Genomic DNA, 23,748 nt, shown 5'->3' on the forward strand with positions numbered 1-23,748 from the left:
TGATGCACTATTTTGTGATACCTGAAGTCTTGCATATGTCATTAGTGAAATTAATCTCCAAAGATGTTCACATATAGACTTTATTCAGAAACTCTTATATATTAAATACATATTTTCATTGGAACATTTACCTGAGTCTCTTTTTTAAATATTAGTACTTTCAAGCCTTCTTCATTTGAGGATTAATTGCAGTGTGCATTTCCATGCTGTGTTTCATTGGATAAGATCACTCGGACATCTTTTTCTTTGATTAGCACGGTTCCATATTTAGAGTGCAGTCACTTAAATTTAGGATTGTCTCCTCTTTTGTGATCAGAGTGTCTGGGAAAAGAAAAATAACTTTCAGCCTAGTGGGAACAAATTACTAACTTTTTTTTTTTTTAACTTAGACAAGTTAACGTTAGTTTCCTTGTTTGTAATACAAGAAATTAGAGAGCAAATGTCAAGGGAAAATTAACTGCATTTGCTTTCAAATTTAAATCAATATAAACTTGACTGTGTTGCTGCATAACAGAATGAGTTGACTTGAAAGCTTGCTGCCTACTGGAGTTATAGCAAGGAAATAAGTCAGTGTTTAGGCTTTAATTTATTTGCAGGAGTTTAATTCACTAGGTAATAAGGTGCTGTGTTGCCAGAAATCCCTTTCAAATGTGCCATTCCTCTGCTCTCTCCATCCCAATCTCTGATTCCAGACCCTGCTCCTTTATGCCAGAAATTAGCCAGAGGAAGGAAAGAAAAAAGGGATGGATAACTACTCTGCTCTGCACTCACTCATCCTGAATGTTAACAAGTCTTCTGACTTGTCCAATGGTTAAACATCCCAAACTCTGAGAAATGAGTAGCACATACTGTAGGAAAATTGCAGTTGTCTTTTTTTATTACACTTCTGAAATTATGCTGCCTGATCTATATGAATATCACAGAACTGAATATTAGAAACACCCAGAGATCAGGAATCCTCCAGAGGATTTATCTTCATGTTTAAAATGATCCCAGTCGTTAACAAACAAACTCTGTATTAACTTCTCAAACAGAAGCAAGAAATTATTTGCATGGTAGGATACTTTGGCCTGTTTTAAGTAAAACATGAAATTTTCCTTCCTGAATACATTGCCTTTTTATCTTAAGGTGTTAGCTTATAACTGCAACAAAGGAACTCTGTCACTAAAAATCTGAGTTTGACATGTTTTGATCAAGCAATTCTTTACTCTTGTTCAGACAGAGTTCATGCTCTAGAATAGTGTTACTTAATAGATGATGTCTTATTTCTTATCCATTTTTCCAATATCAGTGCTCAACTTACACAGTCACCTAGTGGTTATGTATTTCCATATCCTTCAGGACATCCATACCCTGAATTTCTTCTTGTCTCTCCTGTAGAATGAACACATGAAATCCAAAAATAATGTACTACTAACCTAATGCTGCCCCAGCATTAGTATCTAGAACATCTACTGCAATCATTCCTCAATCATTTTTGCTGCCTCCTCTAATGTACTTCACAAAATCTCAATCTTAACTATTCCAAGGAGGTAATACAAGAGCACAGAATGGGTTTGTTATAAAACACATTGTCTAATTCTTTTATACCTCAGGCATGCAAACAAGACAATTTAGAAAAGTTACATGGTCACTTTTTCCACAATGTAGGGGGGAAATGGTGCTTTTTTTCTTAAGCCACTCAATTCTGCATCTTTTGGGAAAGTAGAAATTGATTTGTTGGTCTTTGCCATCCACATCCATATCCATAAAAGAAGCAGCAGCAAGATATTGTAGTAGAAGCAGCAAGATATTTTCTTGCACCATACCCCAAACCATGAACAGAACTCAAAGAAATACCAGGACAATTTTATAGGCCCTTTTTACAGGCCACTTTTAAAGGAAATCCTTCATTTATTGCAAAGCAGTCCCTGTCAATGGGTCCTTTTGGCTTCTCTGCTCAGGTCACATTTACTCTTTTGCAGTGCAGCAGTTAGACCATACAATTCCCAAACTGGTTTTTCAGACTAAACATTAATTTTGCATTTCAGAAAGAGGGACCACTAGTTTGAGCCTTTAAAAGTGTTGACGGACTTTTGCACTGATATTATTCGTGCACAGGAAGTCTGTAGGTCCACTCAGATGTATATGTGATGAACACAACTCACTATAAAGCACATCCTGGCATTCCTCAGTCATGTCTATCGAAGTGTAAATCAGCATAATGCCCAATTCCTTAAAAGCTGCTGTGGAAAACACATACATGATGCGACTATTGAGAATAATAACTAAGCTTAATACTTACCCTCTGAAACATCTGCTGTGACAAAAACCTTGAAGTTACTTTGCTGATGCTTTTTTTCCCTCCTAATTTACAGTGGATGTATCCATATAAGTTAGCAGCTTGAAGGGAGATTCCAGCTATCACAAGAGCCTGCAGAAGTTGGCCCAATAAAAGGTATTACCTCACCCAGCTTGTCTCTCTGAGGCTATAGATAATCAACAGCTTAGTATGGACAAAATTATAATGCTGATTAATGTGAGTAATATCAAAAGGAATTTACCTTCAAATAATAAATTTAAACTTGCATTTTAGGAAGCTTAAATAACCAGCAACACCCCTTCCTACCGACTGACAGATAAGCCTTTTTTTTTTTTTTGGGGGGGGGGGGGGCCCCGCGGGAAGTCTCACTTTACATTTCAAGGATGGAGATCATTCTCCCTCACTCCCCACCAGCTCTGGTCTCGCTCCTTCCAGCTGGACCCATTTTATCAGTGCTTTGTGCCTAACTATAATACAAAAGTCTGACTCAAAAGAATAACTCTTTAAATCTACATACAGTCATGTTCCCTTCATTTTAAGACATTCATAGCCAAATTCTCACTACCTGCTATTTACAAGACCTTTATTTTAATTTAATTTAACCTTGAATGCCACTACCCCTTTATCTACAAAGGAGGTTCTATAATAATTTGCAAATTTATGAAAGACTGAACAATACAGTTTAGAAGATGTGCCAACATTTACAGAAAGCATAATTTTAGTACCACAAAACGATTTGGTAAACATTTTCTAATAGGTCAGCTTCAGCAGCTTTCAGAATCATAGAAGTATAGGACTGATGGAGGGACCTCAAGAGTTTATCAAGTCCAGCCCCCTGCGCTGAGACAGAACCAACTCTATCTAGACCATCCCTGACAGATGCTTGTCCAACCTGTTCTTAAAAACCTTCAGTGATGGGGATTCCCAACTTCTTGGTAGCCTTGTCCAGAGGCTTGTTTATTATCCCTATAATAATTTCTTCCCCCTAATATCTAACCTAAATCTCTCTTGCTGCAGATTAAGCCCATTATTTCTTGTCCTACCTTCAGTGACCATGGAGAACAATTGGTCACTGTCCTCTTTATAACAGCCCTTAACACATCTGAAGACATAACAGGTTCCCCCCTCTGTTGTCTTCTCTCAAGACTAAACGTGCCTGTTTTTTTTTAGCTATTCCTCACTGGTCAGGTTTTCTAAACAATTTAGAAAAGTTACATGGTTACTTTTTCCACAACGCATGGAAAAAATGGTGCTTACTTGGTGATTAAATGGTGATAGCCACAAAAATGATAAAAACTCTCCTCTGGATTCTCTCCAGTTTGTCCAAGCCTTTCCTAAAGTGCAGCACCCAGTACTGGACACAGTACTCTAGCTGAGGCCTCACCCATGCCAAATACAGTGGGGCAATTGCCTCCTGTGTCTTATATGACACTTCTGTTAATGAACCCCAGAATATTAATCTTTTTCGCAACTGCATTGCACTGTCAATTCATATTCAACATGTGATCCACTATAACACCCAGATCCTTCTCACCAGTACTACTGCCTAGCCAGTTATTCCCCATTTTGTAGCTGTGAACTTGATTTCTTCTTCCTATGTATAGTACTTTGCACTTCTCCACCGAGTTGTCTAATGAATTTAAGAAAATTAATATTATTGGTAATACTCTCTTCCAAAGAAAGTACCAGACATTTTCTAGAAAACAGTATCTTATTTTGGAACCAGTAATTGTAACTGAAGTTTAAAAGGTCTCATTTCAAGTACATGCTATACACCAGTGGTGGGCAACCTGCCATGGTAATCTGATTGTGGGACATGAGACATTTTGCTGACATTAACTGTCCATAGGCACAATCTCCCGCAGCTCCCAGTGGCCGCAGTTCGCCATTCCCAGCCCCTGCGGCCCGCCGCTTCCCGCAGCTCCCATTGGTCGGGAACAGCGAACCGCGGCCACTGGGAGCTGTGGGAGGCCATCCTGCAGACAGTCAACGTCAGCAAAATGTCTTGGTTTGGAAACAGAAGCCTGCTCTACAACTTCTTGAAGCTGTCATTTTAATCTTCTAACTTAAATTCTTACTTCCTATGGAATCTAACTTTAAACTATATTTTTAATAGATTTGTTTTTCTGCTCCTTTCCCCTTCCCTGCACTTATCGCCCATAGCTCATATGGAGTTACCCCATGCTTACCAGCCATTTCAACTTCAAGGAAAATAAAGTGCTAAAAAAGAACACTGTCCAAATAACTGGACAGATAATCAGTCCAAGCCAAAAGATTCGAGCTTCAACTTCGGTTGAGGCAGCTATGCTTGTAGATACCTAGAAAGAAAAACATTTAGTTTTAGTTACTACAACACCCTAACAATAGTTAAGGACTGAGGCATTCCTTTCACAGATGATTTATATGCATTTATATGTTCCTGTTGTATTTTATTTAATATCAGCTGTAGCTACTTGAAATAAATTATTTCCTATTGCCTGGCTGTATGCTTCCTTAGATTGGCATTCCGTTAACTGAAATCATTGCAGCATGGGAGAACAAAATACAGCTTCTGAATACAGTATTAATTTTATTTACACAGACAAAAATTGGTCATGCCCTGAATTCTACTTAATACCACAGGTATGCTGGGTAACTAGTTGAACCACCAAGCATTTTAGACATGTATATTCTGCATGAAACAGCCATTAAAATCCAAGTTTATCTTTAACAATATGAAAGGAAACATACTAAGTGGTAGAACTCAGTTGATTTTATTTAAATGCTACAAAATTATGAAGTACCCTAGAATGAGTATGTTCAGCATACTACACTGTTTAACAGGCAGAATAATAGTGTTTGAGGAGCAAATTGTGAACCAAACTGCCACTTAATTCTCAAAAATCAACGTGTCATTTTGGCTCATATTTCATCTCACCTTGGATTTTGGAAAAACTAGGAGCACAGATGAGTCTACTCCAGTGTCACCAACCGGTTGATCCTAGAGTCTCTTCCAGTCAATCGTGATCTCCGGGGGGGGCAGTGGGGTTGCCGCTAAGGCAGGCTCCCTGCCTGCCCCGTCCCTACGCCATTCCCGGAAGCTGCCATCATGGCCCCGTGGGGGGTAGGGGTCTCTGCATGCTGCTTCTGCATGCAAACACTGCCCCCACAGCTCCCATTGGTCACAGTTCCCCATTCCTAACCGGTGGGGGTGGTGCCTACAGAGAGGTGCCACATGCCCCACGCTCATCCCAGGGGCCACAGGGGTGTGTTGGCCCCTTCCAGGAGTGGCATGGGGTCAGGGCAGGCAGGGAGCCTCTTAGCCTCGCTGCGCCACCTACCGGGAGCCATCCAAGGAAAGTGCTGCCCAGTGGGAGGCTGCACGCAGCCCTGAACCCCTTCCCGTATCCAGCACCTCATACCACCTCCTGCACCCCAACCCCTCTGCTGCAGTCCTGCCCCCCCTCCCAGAGCCTGCACCCCATACCCACTCCTGCACCCAACACTCTGCCCCAGCCTGGAGCCCCCTCCTGCACTCAAACTCCTTGTCCCCAACCCAGAGTCTGAACCCCCCGCAACCCGAACCCCCTTCTCCAGTCCAGTGAAAGTGAGTAAGGGTGGGGGAGAGCGAGCAATGAGGGGCTTGGGGGGATGGAGTGAGCAGGGCGGGGCTTTGGGGAAGGGGTGGGGTAGATCCTGGGTTGCCCTTACATTCAAAAAGTGATCTTGTGCATAAAAAGGTTGGAGACCACTGGTCTACTCTAGACATATCCTATGCTGTGTAAAATGCTCCACTGCAAATGAGCGATGACTTAACTATCTGGAAAGCCATTTAGAATAAATTGGCATCCTATGTGTTTCAGGCTTGCAACATTCTACAATTTACAAATCATGAAATGCAAGCCAGCTCTTCTCTTATTAAACTGTGTACAACGACAGGTTTCACTTTATTTGTATAACTTGCTATTAAATGGTTGACATATTTTACAGTGAAGGTCATGCCTAGCACCACGCGAACTTCATTCTCTGTTAAATACAAAGGGAATCCTTCAAGATTATTGTTTAAGCTGGTAACTGCAGAGCATGCCCAGTCTATTTTGAAGTCACAACAAATACATAATAGGCATGACTCCTGCTCCCACAGAAGCCAGATATATCTGAGCTGACTCCTGAAGAGGTAACTCGGACACTAACGCTAGTTAAAGTACTAATTTGACTTTAACATGTTCTCTTATGCACAAACAGGACTGTTTTCAATCTACAAAAATGCTGAGTTGTCTTGAGTGAAAGTGGAAACATCCAAAATGTATGAAGAGCTAGAGTGAAGCACAAAAAGGGAGGAAATGGTTTAAGTAGAGCAAGCCTTCCACTATTTGCAAAGTAAAGATTCAGTGCATAGGTCTTGTAAACAAAGAGTTTGACTCTTTTATAGAACTTAAATCCAGTATGGTCAGAAAAGTTATAGCATCCAAGTTGGAAACACTGATGAATCTCTACCCCCAAGAGCTTGCTAGGAAAGTTTATAGCATGTCCTCAGCATATTCCCGCTCTGGTGCAGCAGACTGGAACCTTCTCATAGCAGTGTCTGTTAGAGCTCTCATGCACTCCTTGGCATTCCAGAATGTTTGAAGGCAAGGCTATTATAAAGGGGGCAGAGTGCCCTCTACCACTTCAGTTTCTTCCAACCGAGCAGTAGCCTGATATGAATCTCTCTGGATCCATCACACCCATATCATTCTCTAAAAATGCAGTGCCTTAGCTTAGTATAGTGTTAAACTTCATTTTTTATTCTTTGTTCTTAGTTGAGACTTCAATTCCAGTTCCATGGCAGATCTGAAAACTAAGAGATGTGACTTCATAAGGTATGCTTTTGTCCAGAAGTGTTCCTGGAACATGATGCCTATCGTAGAGCATTTATACTTGGCCTGCAGAGAGAGTCACTCTCCAAAACTACACAAGGAGCACCAGAAGAGGCTGCAAACCTTATTGCTTCAAGAAGCTCTGACTGCAAAACCTCCTGGATCATACTCATCCAACGGGTCCTGCATCTAAGGTGAAAAGGCCAGAGTCAGCTTCTGACACCTTGGAGAGTGAGAAGATGAAAAATACTATACATAAGGTTCTGATCTCTGCCCCAGGATATGAATCTAAGACCTCAGTGCAGCCAGTGCCCAGATCACCTGATCTAAACATTAAGTGCTCAGACAGTCGATGCTGAACTCTGAAAAATCTTGATATTGGTCTACTTTGGTTCTGAGAAATACAGAGCAAGACAAGGAAACTCCTGTTAGCAGGGCCAAATCCTATTCAGGAGACTCCTCCAATCTGTCAGCTCTGGATCAAAACATCAGTTCCTAAATCAAAGACTAAGATTTCAGGTCACTTCAAATCTGAAGATTATTCCAGAACTGGCAGTTGTTTCTACATGTCCATCCGCACTGCACCAACCTTTACTGTGGAAGCCCAAATGCACCGCACGGATCCACAATTAGATCCAGTGCTGGCTCCACAAGGGACAAAAATGGTTTCTGCTTCTAAGGTTAGAATAAGAGGAAGGCTCCTGCTAGCTATCCTAAGATCTGTCCACCAGAGAAGAGAAGTTTGGATGAGTTATTGCAGATATCCCCAGACACTTCTCTTCCTCCCTCCTCCCCCCTGCCACATCAAAACAGCTAAACACTACCACTGGCACCACTTCAGTCTATTCTTGAATAATTGCTTCAATTAAAGATTTCAGATCTTTCTACATCCTCGAAAGTTCACCTAGCAGCTAAAGCTACCCATCAGGCCCAGAAAGATAATTATGAAGAGACTTGCCTATATGTATCCACCAATAAAAAAAAAAATCCAGTACCAGCATGGCATCTCAATTTACTCTTTATGCAGATAATGAAGCCCCCCTTTCAACCTACAGCAGCCTGTTCTGTTCCTTCTATATATTAAAATGGCTTTCACAATAGCCATAACATCAGCTAGGCAAATGAATGAACTGCATGCTCTTTCTGGCTGATCTTCCCTTCACACTCTCTCATAAGAATAAAATGATGCTCTGTTCTAATTCTAGATTTGTTCACAAGGTGGTATCCAACTTTCACATTTGTCAAACTGAGGAAAGCATCCATTCTATCTCTTGTTGGCAATAGGTCACGCACTACAGTACTTCCATAACATGCCTTAGCCATGTTCCAATTGCATTTCTAAAAGGCTGCTAGTTGGAGCTCTATGCATAACATTTTACAAAACACTGCTACCTGGCTTTGGCTTCAGTTAGCACTCAAAGTCCTATCTTCCCACTTATAAGATAGTTTGGCAAGCAGCACTCCATAAATGGAATAGTAACCTTCATTTCTTTGAGTATTCTCTTACTTATCTGTCCTTCGAGATGGACACTCCCCACCCACTTTCTCCTCTTCCTTGGAATCTTAATAGAATCTTGAGTCTAAAGAAGTGGTGAAAGGAACTGAAGTAGCAAAAGATATCATATGCCTTTTTATAATCTTCTGTCAGAATATTCAGGAATGCAAGAGGAAGAGGTAGGAGGGATACATAAGCACTCTAATGGACACTGCTATGAAAAGATTCTACTGTCTGCGCTGCACACAGGAATGTTAATATACGGAGTCCATCTCAAAGAACTCTGGTTATAGACAGGTAACCTTCATTTCCAGCACAGTTCTTGAGTATCAGTGCAGAACTGCCATCAGTAACAGGAGTGGGCAAATAGAACACCAAGCTATCACATGATGTTCTCTCTCCAGGAAACAGAAATTGTAACTCTACAAGCAATAAGATTATATAAATTTGTCATAAAGCCAGGTCCTGTTGTTGTCACCAAGGTCAAAGTGTTGAAACTGTAGCCTGACAAAAGTTTAGTGCTATGAAAAAACCCTCAAATGTGTTCTCAATTCCTTTAATATTGCTCTGTAAATTTATCCCAAGAGCTGTAAAATCTGGATAAAAATATCCTTTACACAACATTAAAATTCCAGAATTAACTGCACTTAATAGTGTACCAGCACTACTTATCAGCTGTTTATCATTATACATTGTAACATGGATAATATTTTACTACAGTTCTTACTTTAAAAGTACCTTTTTTGCTTCAAAAACCCAGTGGCTTTTTCCATCTTCATCAATCTGGTTCCACCAACGTAAGCCAACTAAGAGTCTTCCAGTTACATTCTAGAGACAGAGTTAGTGAGTTATTTTCATAAATCAACTAGGTAATTCACATTAGACCAAGTTTTTTGGTTTTTTGCTTTAATTCACAAACATGACTCTGAAAGACTAGATCCTTTTTGTCAACTGTTTAAAGTTTTGAGAGTTATGCCAAAATTTTTAGGGGTGTGTGGTCACAGGCCAATGAACTATAGAGCCTTATAATACTGTTCTGATATAAGCATTAATACAATGCAATTTTATTTCAATGGGAAAATGTCTCTCCCAAGTCAATTACAAGAGGAGTTATTCAGCTAGTTAAGATCATCTGGGGCCCACCCAGTCACACTGTGAATGTGAGAGGGGAAATCCAAAAGGGAATAAAACAGACAGGAAAGAGGAACATTCATTACAAACAAGCAAGTAACAAAGATTCACAAACAAACAAGTTAGGCACTAATCTTTACATGTGAATGATTACTGTACAAATTTTTCATTATATCAACATGCATCTATAAACTAACATACAGTCCTGTTCCATTTCTCTCCCTTTTCCCTTCATTCTAAGACTTTCTTTGAATGTGACGTTAACATATATATTCAGCTGCCCATTTTAATGCATCCAAAGGCCATCCCCAAAATCAAAATATAATCTTAGTAATTAGTATAATACAGGAACAATGTTTACTGAGTCCCTTTTGAAGTAAAATGGAAAGCCACATACATAGGTAGGGACATCCACAGGCTTTATGGCTTAGGTAACTTGTTTTACTTCTATGCTTCTTTTCTTGCCCAGACTCCCCACCCCCCAAAAAAAGTCCTAGCTTTAACATAAATTATTTTTAATCTGTTTGACCAAAAATGTAAATTCATTTTTATCTGTCTGACCAAAAATGTAAATAAATTTCTAAGACATTATGAGCAGGCAGAACAAGATTAAGTTTGTTTTCTCCAGTTTGTCTTCATTTTAAAATTGCTTTTCAAATAACTAGTGAGTAGTGACAGATTTTCCTGTCAATATCACTAGACTTTTCTACAAGATGGGGTCAAATTCAGAAGGCCCACCACATTAGTGGCAATATTGCTGTCTTCTGCAGTTCAAACTGTAGGATCAGGACTTCAGTGATGCTTGGTATCTATGAAGAGCCCCAGTGGTTTCTGTGGGGGTTCCACGCAGGCACAAGAGTCTGCCCACATGGATTTGATTGTAAAATCAGTCCTTAGTCCTCCTCTCTGATCCTTTGCATTTTCTCCATTATTAACTGGTTTAGAACTGCATTAAAGCTATGGGGTTATATTTTGAAGTCATTACAAATTTATGGTACCTCTTTAAACTTTCAGGGTACCTATACTCCAGACTTTTTAAATGATGTATAAATGAAAAATTATGTTAATGATTTTCCCCTCTTACATCAACAGCTTATTAATCTCAAAGGCCCTGGTATTATAGCTATCATCCTTTTTGGAGCTCATCAATGAACACTGCTCTTTAAATTGAATGTAAAGATCACTAAGGCATAGAACGCTACCTTACCTGATTCCAAAGGCAAAGCATAAACAAGATTACCATAGGTGCGATAAATTCCTTAATATTTGTACTAAAACATGTAAATACTGCTTCCATCTAGTTAAAACAAAACTGTTCAGCAAGTTTAATAAAGGAAGAGCAGTACAGGATTATCTGATAGTTATTTTTCACTGTATTTGCCATTAAGAAAAATCAAAATCAAGAAATAAACAGAATATTTCTAAACTTCATTACTCGTTCAGAATGTTCTTACCTTAACAGACCAGAAGTCAAAAGACAGAAGGAGGAGAATAGTGACAAAACAGGCAACAAAGCTTTTGCTGAACCAGTCACAGAGCAAGTAGGTAACAATAGCACTCACTCGGAAAAACAGGTGAAAAAAGGTAGCCAGGGGATGCCTAGAAAAACAATCCAGAACACTTACTAACTTAAGAGACAAAACATATTACAATATTTACCAATGTTGCAATTTAATGTTGTTGAAAAACGTGTGGTAGGATGCAGATCTCTTATTCAACAAAGCAATCATGGTTTTCCCACTAGCTAAGTTTCAGCATAAGACTAAAAGGAAGATTGTTCTGCCTATTACCTATAAACATTCCTTCTTCCCCCCAATTTAGAACAAAAAAAATCTAGTTTCCTCATCATTTGTTGTAGACAGTCCCCTTGCACATTAGTGAGACTAGGGGCACACACAACCCTGGGAGAGATTAGGGGGACCTTGGTATGGAAAAGAGGGTGCACTTAGCTCCTGGCAGAAGGGGGAGAATGGGGGACCCTGGTACAGGTGGAAGGGTTAATTGGAAACTGAACCCCTGGTGGCAGGAGAGGTTGGAGGTTCTGGGAAAGAGGATTGTACGCAGAGACCCAGGCATGGGGTGGGAGGGGCACACAAAACCCCTGGTGAGGTGGGGGATGGAGATACATAGTCCTTGACTTGGGGGGAAAGGTGGAAATGGGGGTGGCAGGGAAGAGTTTCAGGGGAACCCTGAAACAGAAGGGGATAGGAGGGTGACAGAAGGAGCTTGTGGGAGAGAATGGAGGAATGCAAGGAGCCCCTGGTATATACAATAAGCTTAGCCTACACAAGCTATGAAGTATGTGACCTTGAGTCCAATTTACAGTTCCAATGGTTAGCTAGACCTGCTCAGCTGCTACAAGCAGAAACCCAGCCACTTAAACTAATCTTGTCCCTTTGAAAAGAAGGTGAAATTGCATCTGTCCTGTTTAGCAAAAAAGCTGTTTTATTGAGGAATGTTTTATTTTGCTTACTTAACAGCTTCCATCTGCAAAGCAGCAGACTAATACTTAATTAGCACATATACAGATTTCAGTGTTCACTTGCCAATTAATTTTGGAGGCACTTCCATTTTAGGAATTCACCTATCACCACCCTGTGCTGAAAAAACACAATTCACCTTCTGAATAAGGCATAATTTGTTAATCAATAATTAGTCCAATTTCCTATTTTAATAATTAATGCTATTATGCAAGGTATAGCAAAAATACTGTATAGCAGTCGTTCTCAAACTTCTGTACCAGTGACCCCTTTCGCATGGCAAGCCTCTGAGTGTGACCCCCCCCTTATAAATTAAAAACACTTTTTTATGTATATTAACACCATTATAAATGCTGGAGGCAAAGAGGGGTTTGGGTGGAGACTGATAGCTCACGACCCCACCATGTAATAACCTCCCAACCCCCAACTTGAGTACCCCGGCTGTATAACTTTACTGATCCTCTAAAGAAAGTTGTTTTTTAAAATGAATAAGAAATAGCCAACGTTTAAATTTGACAAGTAGCAGGAAGGGTGAGCAGTAGACCCGGTGCTGATCTCCAACATAAAATTCACAATGTTGCCTGCATATAAATAGTTGGAATTGTCCCTATAAAGCTGCCATTAATTAGTATAGCCAAGTTTTTACAAGACTTAAGCAGCAAAATACAGCAATATTAACAGATCAAAATACCTGGCTGGTGATATGATATTATCCAGAGGTGAAGGTGAACTTATGGAATAGGTCCTATCCAAAATGATTACTTCCAGAAATGAGCTGACATGCTAGAAGTCTTGTAGATGTTAACATTTAAATGAATTAACTCTGACTAAAGTAAAAGACTGCAAAAAAGTAGGTGTAAAGCCTAATGCAATAGTTTTCATTGAGTTCAAGATGTGATGTGTAAGTTTTTAGTTAGGAGTGGACAATAATAATTTTTTGTAGATCGTAGTATTTTCAAAAGTATATGATTAGCATGTGGTTATGCAAGAGAGTTACTCATTAATCCACACTAGTCAAAGTTCCTGCAAGTCAAAACTTTGTTAATAATTGTTTATGATGTGCTAGCCAGAATAGAATACTTCATTCCTCCAGAATCAACTGGCAATGCAGTGTCCACAAGAGAGAGAAACTCACTTCATTAAAAAAGCAAGAATGACACAGGGAACAAATCCAGATAAACAGATGAGTTGATATTTAATCACTCTTCTGTTCGTACCCACACTAACTTCAAACTTTCCAAAAACCATCCTCTGGTTTACAACTAAACGTATGAAATTTTAGATTAAAGCTTTTTTTTTTTTTTTTTACTTCCTCTTAGCAGTTTCTGCGTAAAAAGACATGATTATATTGGAAATTGTCAAAACTGGAAGTACCAAATTGCTATTGCAGATCTGTAATGTGTGTCAACTTCACTCCAGTAGGAATAATGAGGAATGTATGTTTCATACTTCCTTTGATTTTAACAGCAATTCAGTCTGGGGAAATGTAGGGTGTTTGAGCTATATAGTCATTGCCAGGATGTCTGGGAAGACCTGTGACATTAATGAAATGGACCAGAAAGGCAAGCGACTATTACTCTGCTGTGGTAAGTAGCAAGGAGAGGTTACACAAGGCAGAGCCGCACATAAAAGGTGCATTGTGCTGATAAACATTAGTGATGGAGCAAAACCAGGCAGACAAATAGTGGGTAACGGCTGCCAAAATAGACCAGTTGCTGAAATTTATTAGCTGTAGTAATGCTGAGGGACATTAGGGTGTTAATAGTGCTACCAGGACTTAGAGATGTTCTGATCCCAGACTTGGATAGGTGTTCACTAGAAGAGGCATCCTTTGAAGCAGCAGGGATGACCACGACTGGAGATGGGACAGGGCTCTAAAGTGACACCAGGTATTCTCTCTCTCAGGTGCTTGGCTGGCTTGTTCTTGCTCACATACTCAGAGTCTAACTGATCACCCTATGTGGGATTGGGAAGGAATGTTTTCCCAGGTCAGACTGGCAAATATACTGACAACTGGATGAATAGTTTTCTGTTCCCTGAGTGACCACAGCAGGGCTGCCCTAGAGCAATCAGGAACCTGTGAGAACCTATTAAGACAAGCAAGCTAATTAAGACACCTGGAGCCAATTAAGAACTTACTAGACTCAATTATGGCAGGCAGGCAGACTAATCAGGACACCTGGTTTAAAAAGGATCTCCCAGGTGGAGGAGGGTTGCAAGGAGGAGAGAGTGAGAAGGTATGTTGCTGAAAGACTGAAGAGTACAAGTGTGATCAGGCTTCAGGAAGAAGAGCCTGCAGTGAGGATAAAGAAGGTGCTGGGGGAAGGTCATGGGGAAGTAGATCAGGGAGTTGTAGCTGTCACACAGCTGATACAGTGAACATTGTAGACAGTTGCTATACACAGGGCCCTGGGCTGGAACCCAGTGAAGAGGGTGGGCCTGAGTTTCCCCCCAACTCCTGATCAGACACAGGAGGAGTTGACCTGGTCTGTGAGAAACACCAAAAGGGAAGGCCTAATTTGGAAAGGGATCTGGCCTGTCCCTTACCCATGATGTGGGACACAGAGACTGCGGGGATTGTTCTCCAGTTCCCCCATGCTGACCAACAATGAGGTTAGCTGAGTGAACAGCAGGTTTGAGCCTGTATCAGAAGTAGCCAAACTGAGGGCTGCTGCGAACCTCTGAAGTGAGCAATTCTGCCAAAAGCGCAGAACCCACTCAGGCAGAGGAGGAACTTTGTGTCACAAGTTAATTGTGGCCTCACTTCCTCAGAGTATAGGTCCCATTACAATTGTTAAAATTTGGGATGTATTTTATTTTTGCACCATATACTGTCATTTGCAGGAGTTTTGGCAAGAAAGCAGCGGACTTTGAGGAAGAATTGATGCCATAAAATGCTGTCTCTCTACAGACTGAGATGTGCTCTACAGCTTTCTAACTTCTTTGCAAATTAATGCATCCTGTCTCTCTCACTTTAGATATTGGGTGTTTTTTTTATATTGGATACCTATACGTGGTTTCATCTTTGTGAGAAGTTCAGAATGTAAATCACAAAGATAAGTGGCATAATTAGTTGAAAGGGCAATTGTTTGTTTTTCACATGGAAGCCCGTAGCTAAAAAAAATAGGAAGGTAGGATTACAATAAACCAAAACAAACTGCATATTTGGCTGAGTGATGGCCACCTGCTTTTTCTGAAGCTCCCACCATATCAGACAAAAGTGCAATATTTTATATACTGACTTCAGCATATTCTTCCATAGCTTATGGCTTTGACACCTTTTTCTCTTTGGGAAACAGTGACTGAAGTGTGTTTACCCATTGCAGTTGATATAGAAGTAATGCTGGTAGCAAATACTATTGATTTAAGTGGTTGGCCTGCAGGATTTAATCAATCAAGAACCTACCCACAGAGCTAGGGTTCCAGGCTCTTCTGCTTTGTGCATGTATGTATATTATAATTGTACACTATTGTTTAGAATAATCTCTCAGAAGCTTAAAGAATTCCATGTTACTGTATTTCACTGTAGTCCATTTCTGTTTATGCCAAAGGATCTTTAAATTAATCTGGTATAGTAATTTACTTCCTCATTTATGCACCAGAAAAAAACTCTGGGAATAGATTTGTTGACTTGTTCACTCTTCTGCTTCAGAGCTGCAATTGACTGTTTCTAGTTCCTACTGTCTAAATAAGATTTTTGACAGAATATTCCCAAGCAGAACAGTGTTATAAAGCAGGTAAAACATTAAAGCAAGACACCTGTGTCTCTTTTGAACAAAGCAAAATGTATACCTTCCCAAAATCCATTCACAGGTAAATGGTATTTATCTATACTTAATACAATATTATTTCTGCAACTGGAAACAGTCCTTCCTAAAATTCCTCTAGACATACAAGGACCATCAGAAGAGGCCAATGTAATTAGTAAACAAAAAAGCCAATTCATATTGACTAACATGCAGCTCAAAGAAACAGCATCATGATTTTTCTAAGGTGATTGCTGTAGTTTGATATTAGAGGCAGAGAACTAAGTGACACAGGATGGTTCAGGAGACATTTAAAATGTAATGACCCTTTAGCTCTAGTTCACACACTCAAAGCCAGTACTGGGAAAAAGTAACTAACAGTGATCCTGCATTTGTATGGCATACATTGGGCTCCACACGAGCACTAGTCTGCCTGTGAACTAGACAAAGAAGTCTTAGGATTTGTCTATGCTCAATTTTTTGAACCATTTTACTAAACTGGTAGAAAAATCAATTTAATTACATTTGGTGCATTTCCCTAGTGTGAATATAGTTATACTGATATAAAGGTGTTTATTGGATTAGCTTTACTGAAAAATTATATACTTGTGTTATACACCTTGATACAGTATAATTGCATCCATACTAGGCTACTGCACCATGTTGTTAAATAGATGTAAAAAGTGAATATAGACAAGCCCTTAGTAAATAGTAAGCAGGGATACTTAATTCTCTGGCTCCTTTGGTGGTTACCTGTAAAAGATAAAAATGGGTATTTACTTTTTTTATTTAAGGCAGGGCTCAAAAGGGTTTTGGTGATTTGTTTTTTTTACTCTTTTTACCTTTTTTATTTAGAAGTTCAGATTCTGTCTTCCAAGAAAAACAGGAAAGACTAATCAAATGAGAAACTAAACTAAAAGTAGGTGACACCCATCTAGGAAATGAAATCAGATTGGAAAGGGAAATATTTGCTCTTCAGAATGTTAAATTTTCTCTTCTTAAATATCAAATTCAAATACCTTAAAGTTGAAAGCTCTTGTTAAGGGGTAGTTCTGTTAATCCTTAATTTAATGGCCTACCAAATCTTCTTGGTCCTCTCATGAACTACAGCAAAACAAGACAGACCTCACATTCCTTTTATTTCTAAGATGCAACAAGCAGAAAATAACCTCAAATCACAGGCATTCTTTACAAATTACAAAGAAGCTAAATTTTCCTCTGCAAGTCACTTCAAAGATGGTATCTTGAGGCTAGGATGCATTGATTAGAATGGCATGGGGAAACTTGCATTGCCTACTGCTGTACTTGATTTATGAAAGACTTCATTTTCAGAAAATGATTATATAGCATCATTGCTATGTGGTGTTAGGTATGCATTGCTCTTTGCAGACAATACATTTCCTAGCTCAAATAGGTTACAGTCTATGGCCCCAATCCTGTGTTTTGATCTAGGCAGGCAGACCCTTGTATCTACATAGAGCCACACTGATGGTGGTCTGATCACATAGATCAGAGCATAAGATTGGGATATAAATTTAAAACCTGACATGACAAATGTGGGAGTAAGTAGAAAGGAGAATAAAATCATGGAGTTGCTTTGGTTTAAGCACATGAGGGTTCTGCTTGTTTTAAGTGATTGTTTCCTGTTTTGAAAACTGAAGTGTAATTCATGCACATCTCTCTGGGATATGGAGGGAGGGCAGAATGTGAGCACAAGAGAATGTAAAGGAGAAAACCAGAAGTAAATGTGAAGAGGAGAAGGAACTAGTAAAGGGAAGTAATTACCTCCAACACTGAGGAAAAGTGTGGATGTAATGGTGAGACAAGAAATACTTTGTTTGGTGTAGCTCCTATGCTATGTGCTTTTTGAACAAAAGTCTCTGCCTGAGGAGTTCAGTCTAGGACTAGACAAACAGAAATTGGGACAGAAGGGTACAACCTACAAGCAGTGGTCAAAGACATGAATGAATAAGTCATCTAAAATGAGGCTTATTTATCAAATTGAAATGGAGAGAATGTTAAGTAGAATTAGTGTCTGTAAAGAGTCTAATTTGAGATTAACAGAAAATGCTACAGATGTTTAAAGAAGGAAGTGAAATCATTTAATTAAAAACAATGTCAAGGTTGAAAGGCTCAAATCTTGCTCTATTTTTATCTGCCCCAGTCTTAGAATTGTACTGAAAACTTAACAGATTGATCTACTCCCCTACCCCTTCTATTCAGGAACATTTTATAAACATTTAAAGCACTTGTGAGCAACTCCACCTCTCTTTAAATGGAGTTAAATAATTTGTTCCCATGAAAATTTCATTTTCAGCTTTCAAGGATTTATTTAAAAACCTCTGGCATAAACAGTAGGTTGGAAAATACAATCTATTACCTTGGGATCCCATCCAACACCCATTTTGAAGCTAGTAGAAGTTGTTCCACTGACTTCAATATGCATTGGATCTGGACTTAACTTCTTTATTTACAAGTATGATGTGTTTTATTCTGTTCTTAATCAATTTGCCACAATTGTTTATAAGAATATTTTGAGAAAAATACTTCCTAAAACTTTGCAACATTCAGAGTGGCCATTTACTCATCCTACAAATACACTTTTTAAAGTTAATTGTAGCAAAGTCTTGCACAATTGATCTTGTCTGTAGTGGATAGGCTGCTTTTTTCTTTAATTGAATAAATTCAGTCCATTCCATCAAGGTAAGACACAATCAGCTTTGCCTGCTGCTACATTTTCATCAGAACAAAAAATACTGGAGTGAGTAGTAAATGTGATATAGCAAAAAACCTCAAGCATGGAAGTATCCTTTAGGGGAGTTGTGAAGTACTGTCAAAGTAATTATCTTTTGCCTATTAATGACAATTTCAAATCGCAGGATTATATAAAATTTTTCCTCCATCTCCACTCAGCTATCTCATATCTACTGGTGAGGTACTCTGCGGCTGTGCACCCAACAGAGGAAGCACATGCTAACACTTGGACTATTCCTAGAGCTGTGGTTGTATCTGATGCCATCAAGTAAGCAAACTTGAGCCACCATGACTTGCTCATCTGAAAAGGGAAAAAAATAAAATTGCTAAACACAAAAGCAAAAACAAAGCAAACTGACACTTTCCCTGTCTGCTAGTCTGCCCTTTCAGTTCTCTCGCTTCAAAACTAAAATATGACTTGTTTAACACTCCATATTAGTTTTTGAAAACAGCTGCTGGACTATAAATTAAATGATTATAAGGTTGAGTGTACAACTGGATGAAAGACTATACTGGAAGAGTAATCATCAATGGTTCTCTGTCAAACCAAAAGGGTATATCTAGTGGAGTTCTGCAGAGGTCAGGCCTGGATCCAGTACTACTCAATATCTTCATTAATAATTGGATAATGGAGTGCAGAGTGTGCCTAATGTTACAAATGACGATGCTTTATATTAACAAATTACACCAAACTGGGAGGCATTGTAAGCACTTTGGAAGAGAGGATGAGCATTCAAAATAACCTTGGAGAACTAGTCTGAATTCAACAAAAAATTTCAATAAAGACAAGTGTAAAGTACTTCATTTAGGAAGGAAAAATCAAATGCACAACTAGAAAATGGGGAATAACTAGTTAGGTGGGGGTCTTGCTGAAACTTATCTGAGGGTTATACTGGATCACTAACTGAATATGAATCAACACTGATACATCTGCAAAAAAAGGCTAATATTCTGGGATGTCAGACACAGGAGCTAATTGCCCTGCTCTACTCAGCACTAGTGAGGCCTCCCTCAGCTGTGCTCCATTTTGGTCAACAATCTTGAGGAAAGCTGTGGACAAACTGAATTTCAGAGGGGAACAACAAAAATGATAAGATTTAGAAAACCTGTGAGGAAAGGTTAAAAGAACTGGGTATGTTTAGTCTTGAGGGGAAAAAAAAGACTGAGGGGGGTCCTGATAACTTTCCTCAAACATGTTAAGGGCTGTTATAAAGAGGATGGTGCTCAACTGTTCTCCATGTCCACTGAAGGAAGGACAAGAAGTAGAGGGCTTAATCTGCAGCAAGAGAGATTTAGGTTAGAGATTAGGACAATCTTTCTAATGATAAGAAACTCTGGCATACTCTTCTAAAGGATGTTGTGAAATCACCATCATGGGAGGTTTTTTTAAAAAAAGGGTTGATCTAGGTTTGCTGTGGTTCTTGACCCGCAGCCTAACCAGCACATGGCTGTGGCCCACATGACATCTTCAGGGCAATACAGAAAGTGTGTATATATTGTGTAGATACGGCCCACATAATGCACAGAGAGATGCAGTGTAGCTCACAAAGGTAAATAGATTGAGAACCACTGGATTGGGTCCTGCCCCATGGCAGCAGGCTGGATTTGATGACTTCTCAAGATCCCTTCCAGCCTATATTTCTAAATGACTGGGGATAGGACAGTCAACTTTGGGGGTATAAGAGAGCCTCTCTGCTGTCTCTTTAGTTTTTTTCTATGTCTACCCTAGCACTTTTGTCAGTATAACTTGTGACACTTGGGTGTGTGTGGGGGGGAAACCACCCCTCTGAGCAACATAAGTTTTACCAGTATGGACAGCAGGCAACACTTTCCCAACAACATAGCTACCAGGATCATTGGGGGTGGCTTAATTATGCCAGCAGGAGAGCTCATGCCTGTTGGCACAGTGGCTACATGGGAAAGCTTACAGCTGCATCAGTACAGCCGTGCTGCTGTAAGATCTCTAGTATAGACATAGCCTTAGTGCACTGGCTACTCCTGCATTCTTTGGGACACCAGTGCCCTTCAGTATTTAAAGGCATTCTATCTCACTACCCAGCAATGCTCGATACACTATCAGCGAACCAGATGTGCACAGGCCATTTGTTTGCGTAAGCACCATTTTGAATTCAAACTACGTGACGCAGTAGTAAAGGGAAAGTTAAAGCAAGGAGGAGGCTTGCATATCATTCTGATACTCTGAATCACAACAAACTGAAGTTTGACTAGATCCTTGATGTTTTCCAACCTCTTTCCTTTACACACAAATTTTCAGAAATATAAAAATAAGTTTCCCTGCAAATAGCTTAAGGAATCACATTTCTGTAATTTAAAACAGATTATTTTGCAATTGAAACAAATTTTTATTGCCATATTGAGAAGAGAGGTTAATCCCTGAGGAAATAATACTAAAGAAAGTCAATAAATTAGGACACACTGATCGTTTTGCATCTTTCCCTGGTTTCCTTCTCCCATTGATGCCAATAAGCAATACCAACACCTGCTGTGTTTGGGGGAAAAGAGAGGGGAAGGTATTAGTTCATCAGCACTGTATACTTCTATTCCTGTTGGCATAATGAAAACCTTGGCATTGCTCTAGTAGACTATGGAAGAGTCTCCTAACTAAAGTAATAAAATCTCCATATATTGTGACATCTAAATGAAGAATGGACAAAGCACTAGGATACTGTGGGAAAACAAACCTACTTTGCTCCAGAAGGATGGATCAGACAGATTTGGAAAAGACCTATTGATCCAACAGCTAAATTTACAAGAAAGCTCAAATTACATGACAAAGGAAAGTCTGGTCATCTGGCATGACAAGCTGTTCTCCCCCACTAGGTGACAGTTGTACTGCAAATGGCATTTTACAACTAGATTGAGAGGAGGTGCCAGTAAAAGATGTCTGCCTTCCCTCTGGGCTGGAACAGTGTCCTGAATAGGAACTTTTTGTTTTCAGCAAGATCATTTCATGCAAGATCATTTCATACAAGAAAAAATTATGGAAGAAGAGAATGTTCCTTTGAGCTGGATTTTTAAAGGCTAACATGCTGTCCACAGCAAAAAGAGGATGCATATTTTTCTGAGTGATGATACATGCAATTCTGAAGAGGCTTAAGAACTGGCAAAGTGATGCTTGAATCCTGACTCAAGGCATGAACAATTCCTAGGGCAGTTTGTCAAGAAGGAAAGACAGACAGTTGGTTTTCATGCATATTGAGGAGTATTTTCCTGTTCTGCTTGTCTATCAGCATAGCCAGTGCCTTTCCCACAGATTCCTGCTTTAAGATAGGCATTTAAGGGAATAATCATGTAATTTACACTACGTTTCTAAAGTACTTACCTGATTTTTGCTTTCCTTAACGCCAGTTCTTCTTCATTCCCAAAGTCAAGAGACACATCCTCAGTGTCATCCACTAATGGCTGGAGAGGGAAACCCCCCAACATCCAGACATCAATGGAAAAAGAGACAAATTCTCACTGACACTCCAACTTCCCCCAGCCTACCACCCCTTTCCTCTGGCCCCCCACCCACCTTTCCAAACAGCCCACCTCCCCCAGCCTATCACCACCTTCCCTCTGCCCCTCAACTACTCCAACTCCCACCAACCTACCATCCCCTTCCTTTAGCCTACCACCCCCTTCCCTCTGCCCCCAGTCACCTCCTCCAACACCCCAATTCTCCCTAACTTACCACTCCTTCCCTCCGCCCCCCAGCCACCTCCCAACACCCCTATTCTCCCTAACCTACCACTCCTTCCCTCCGCCCCCCAGCCACCTCCCCACACCCCAATTCTCCCTAACCTACACTTCTCTCTCTATCTACCCCCCAGCCACCTCCCCCATCCTACCACCCCCTTCCCTCTGCCCCCCAGCCACCTTCCCCACACCCCAACTCTCCCTAACCTACCATCCCCTTCCCTCTGCCCACAGCTTCCTCCCCCAACATCCCTATTCTCCCTAGCCTACCACCCACTTCCTTCTGCCCCTCAGTCACCTTCTCCAACACCCCAATTCTCCCTAACTTACCACTCCTTCCCTCTGCCCCCCAGCCACCTCCCAACACCCCTATTCTCCCTAACCTACCACTTCTTCTCTCTGCCCCCCAGCCACCTCCCCCATCCTACCACCCCCTTCCCTCTGCCCCCCAGCCACCTCCCCCATCCTACCACCCCCTTCCCTCTGCCCCCCAGCCACCTTCCCCACACCCCAATTCTGCCTAACCTACCACCCGTTCCCTCTGCCCCCAGCTTCCTCCCCAACATCCCTATTCTCCCTAACCTACCACCCTCTTCCCCTCAGCCACCTACACCATCCTACCACCCCTTCCCACTGCCCCCCAGCCACCTCCCCCATCCTACCACCCCTTCCCTCTGCCCTCAACACCTCCCCCAACACCCCAATTCTCCCTAACCTACCACCCCTTTCCTCTGCCCCCAGCTTCCTCCCCAACACCCCAATTCTCCCTAACCTACCACCCCTTCCCTCTGCCCCCCAGCCATCTCCCCCATCCTACCACCCCTTCCCTCTGCCCCCCAGCCACCTCCCCCATCCTGCCGGTCCCATTCACCTACTGACACCGCACCTCCACCCAGGCCCTGCCCTCCCCGCTCGCCTGCCGCTGGTGGAGGAGTAAGGACTAGGCGCCGGGGCCCACCTGCTTCATCCTGCCGGCCGCGCCGAGCCGGATGCTCCGCAGTCCCCACGGACCGAGTCCGGCCCGGGCGGCAGCGGGCTCGGCCTCGCGGGCCAGGCGCGACCGGTTGCTAAGGAGCGAGGGGAGAAGCGGCCGGGTGTCACAGTGAAAAGAGTCCGGCCCGAGGCGGGGGGGGAGGGGAATAATAGGGGACAGGCCGGTTGGTGGAGATGTGTGAATAGGGGATTAGGCTGTTGGAGGTGTGGGTAGGGGTCTGGGCTAGTTGGTGGATAAGGTGCTGGGAAGAGTGGATGGGATTTTTGGATGATTCGTTATATTGCGGGCGGGGGCTACTGGTGGCTCGTT

The 23,748-nt window shown here is 41.0% G+C and overlaps 1 protein-coding gene across 1 annotated transcript; it reads right to left on the reverse strand.

The window, feature by feature from the left end:
• Nucleotides 1–64: 64 nt before the first annotated feature.
• Nucleotides 65–23,512, reverse strand: TVP23A (trans-golgi network vesicle protein 23 homolog A). The gene is made up of 8 exons (XM_030577775.1): nucleotides 23,404–23,512; nucleotides 22,090–22,169; nucleotides 11,221–11,365; nucleotides 9,374–9,463; nucleotides 4,492–4,620; nucleotides 2,285–2,413; nucleotides 1,304–1,374; nucleotides 65–321 (listed from the first exon to the last, which is right to left on the reverse strand). Exons 1-7 carry the CDS (start codon nucleotides 23,410–23,412, stop codon nucleotides 1,312–1,314), a joined length of 645 nt encoding a protein of 214 aa, XP_030433635.1. The 5' UTR covers nucleotides 23,413–23,512; the 3' UTR covers nucleotides 65–321; nucleotides 1,304–1,311.
• Between the last annotated feature and the right edge of the window lie 236 nt (nucleotides 23,513–23,748).

Source organism: Gopherus evgoodei, chromosome 10, assembly GCF_007399415.2.
Source record: "Gopherus evgoodei ecotype Sinaloan lineage chromosome 10, rGopEvg1_v1.p, whole genome shotgun sequence".
In the NCBI taxonomy this organism is placed as follows: Eukaryota; Metazoa; Chordata; order Testudines; family Testudinidae; genus Gopherus; species Gopherus evgoodei.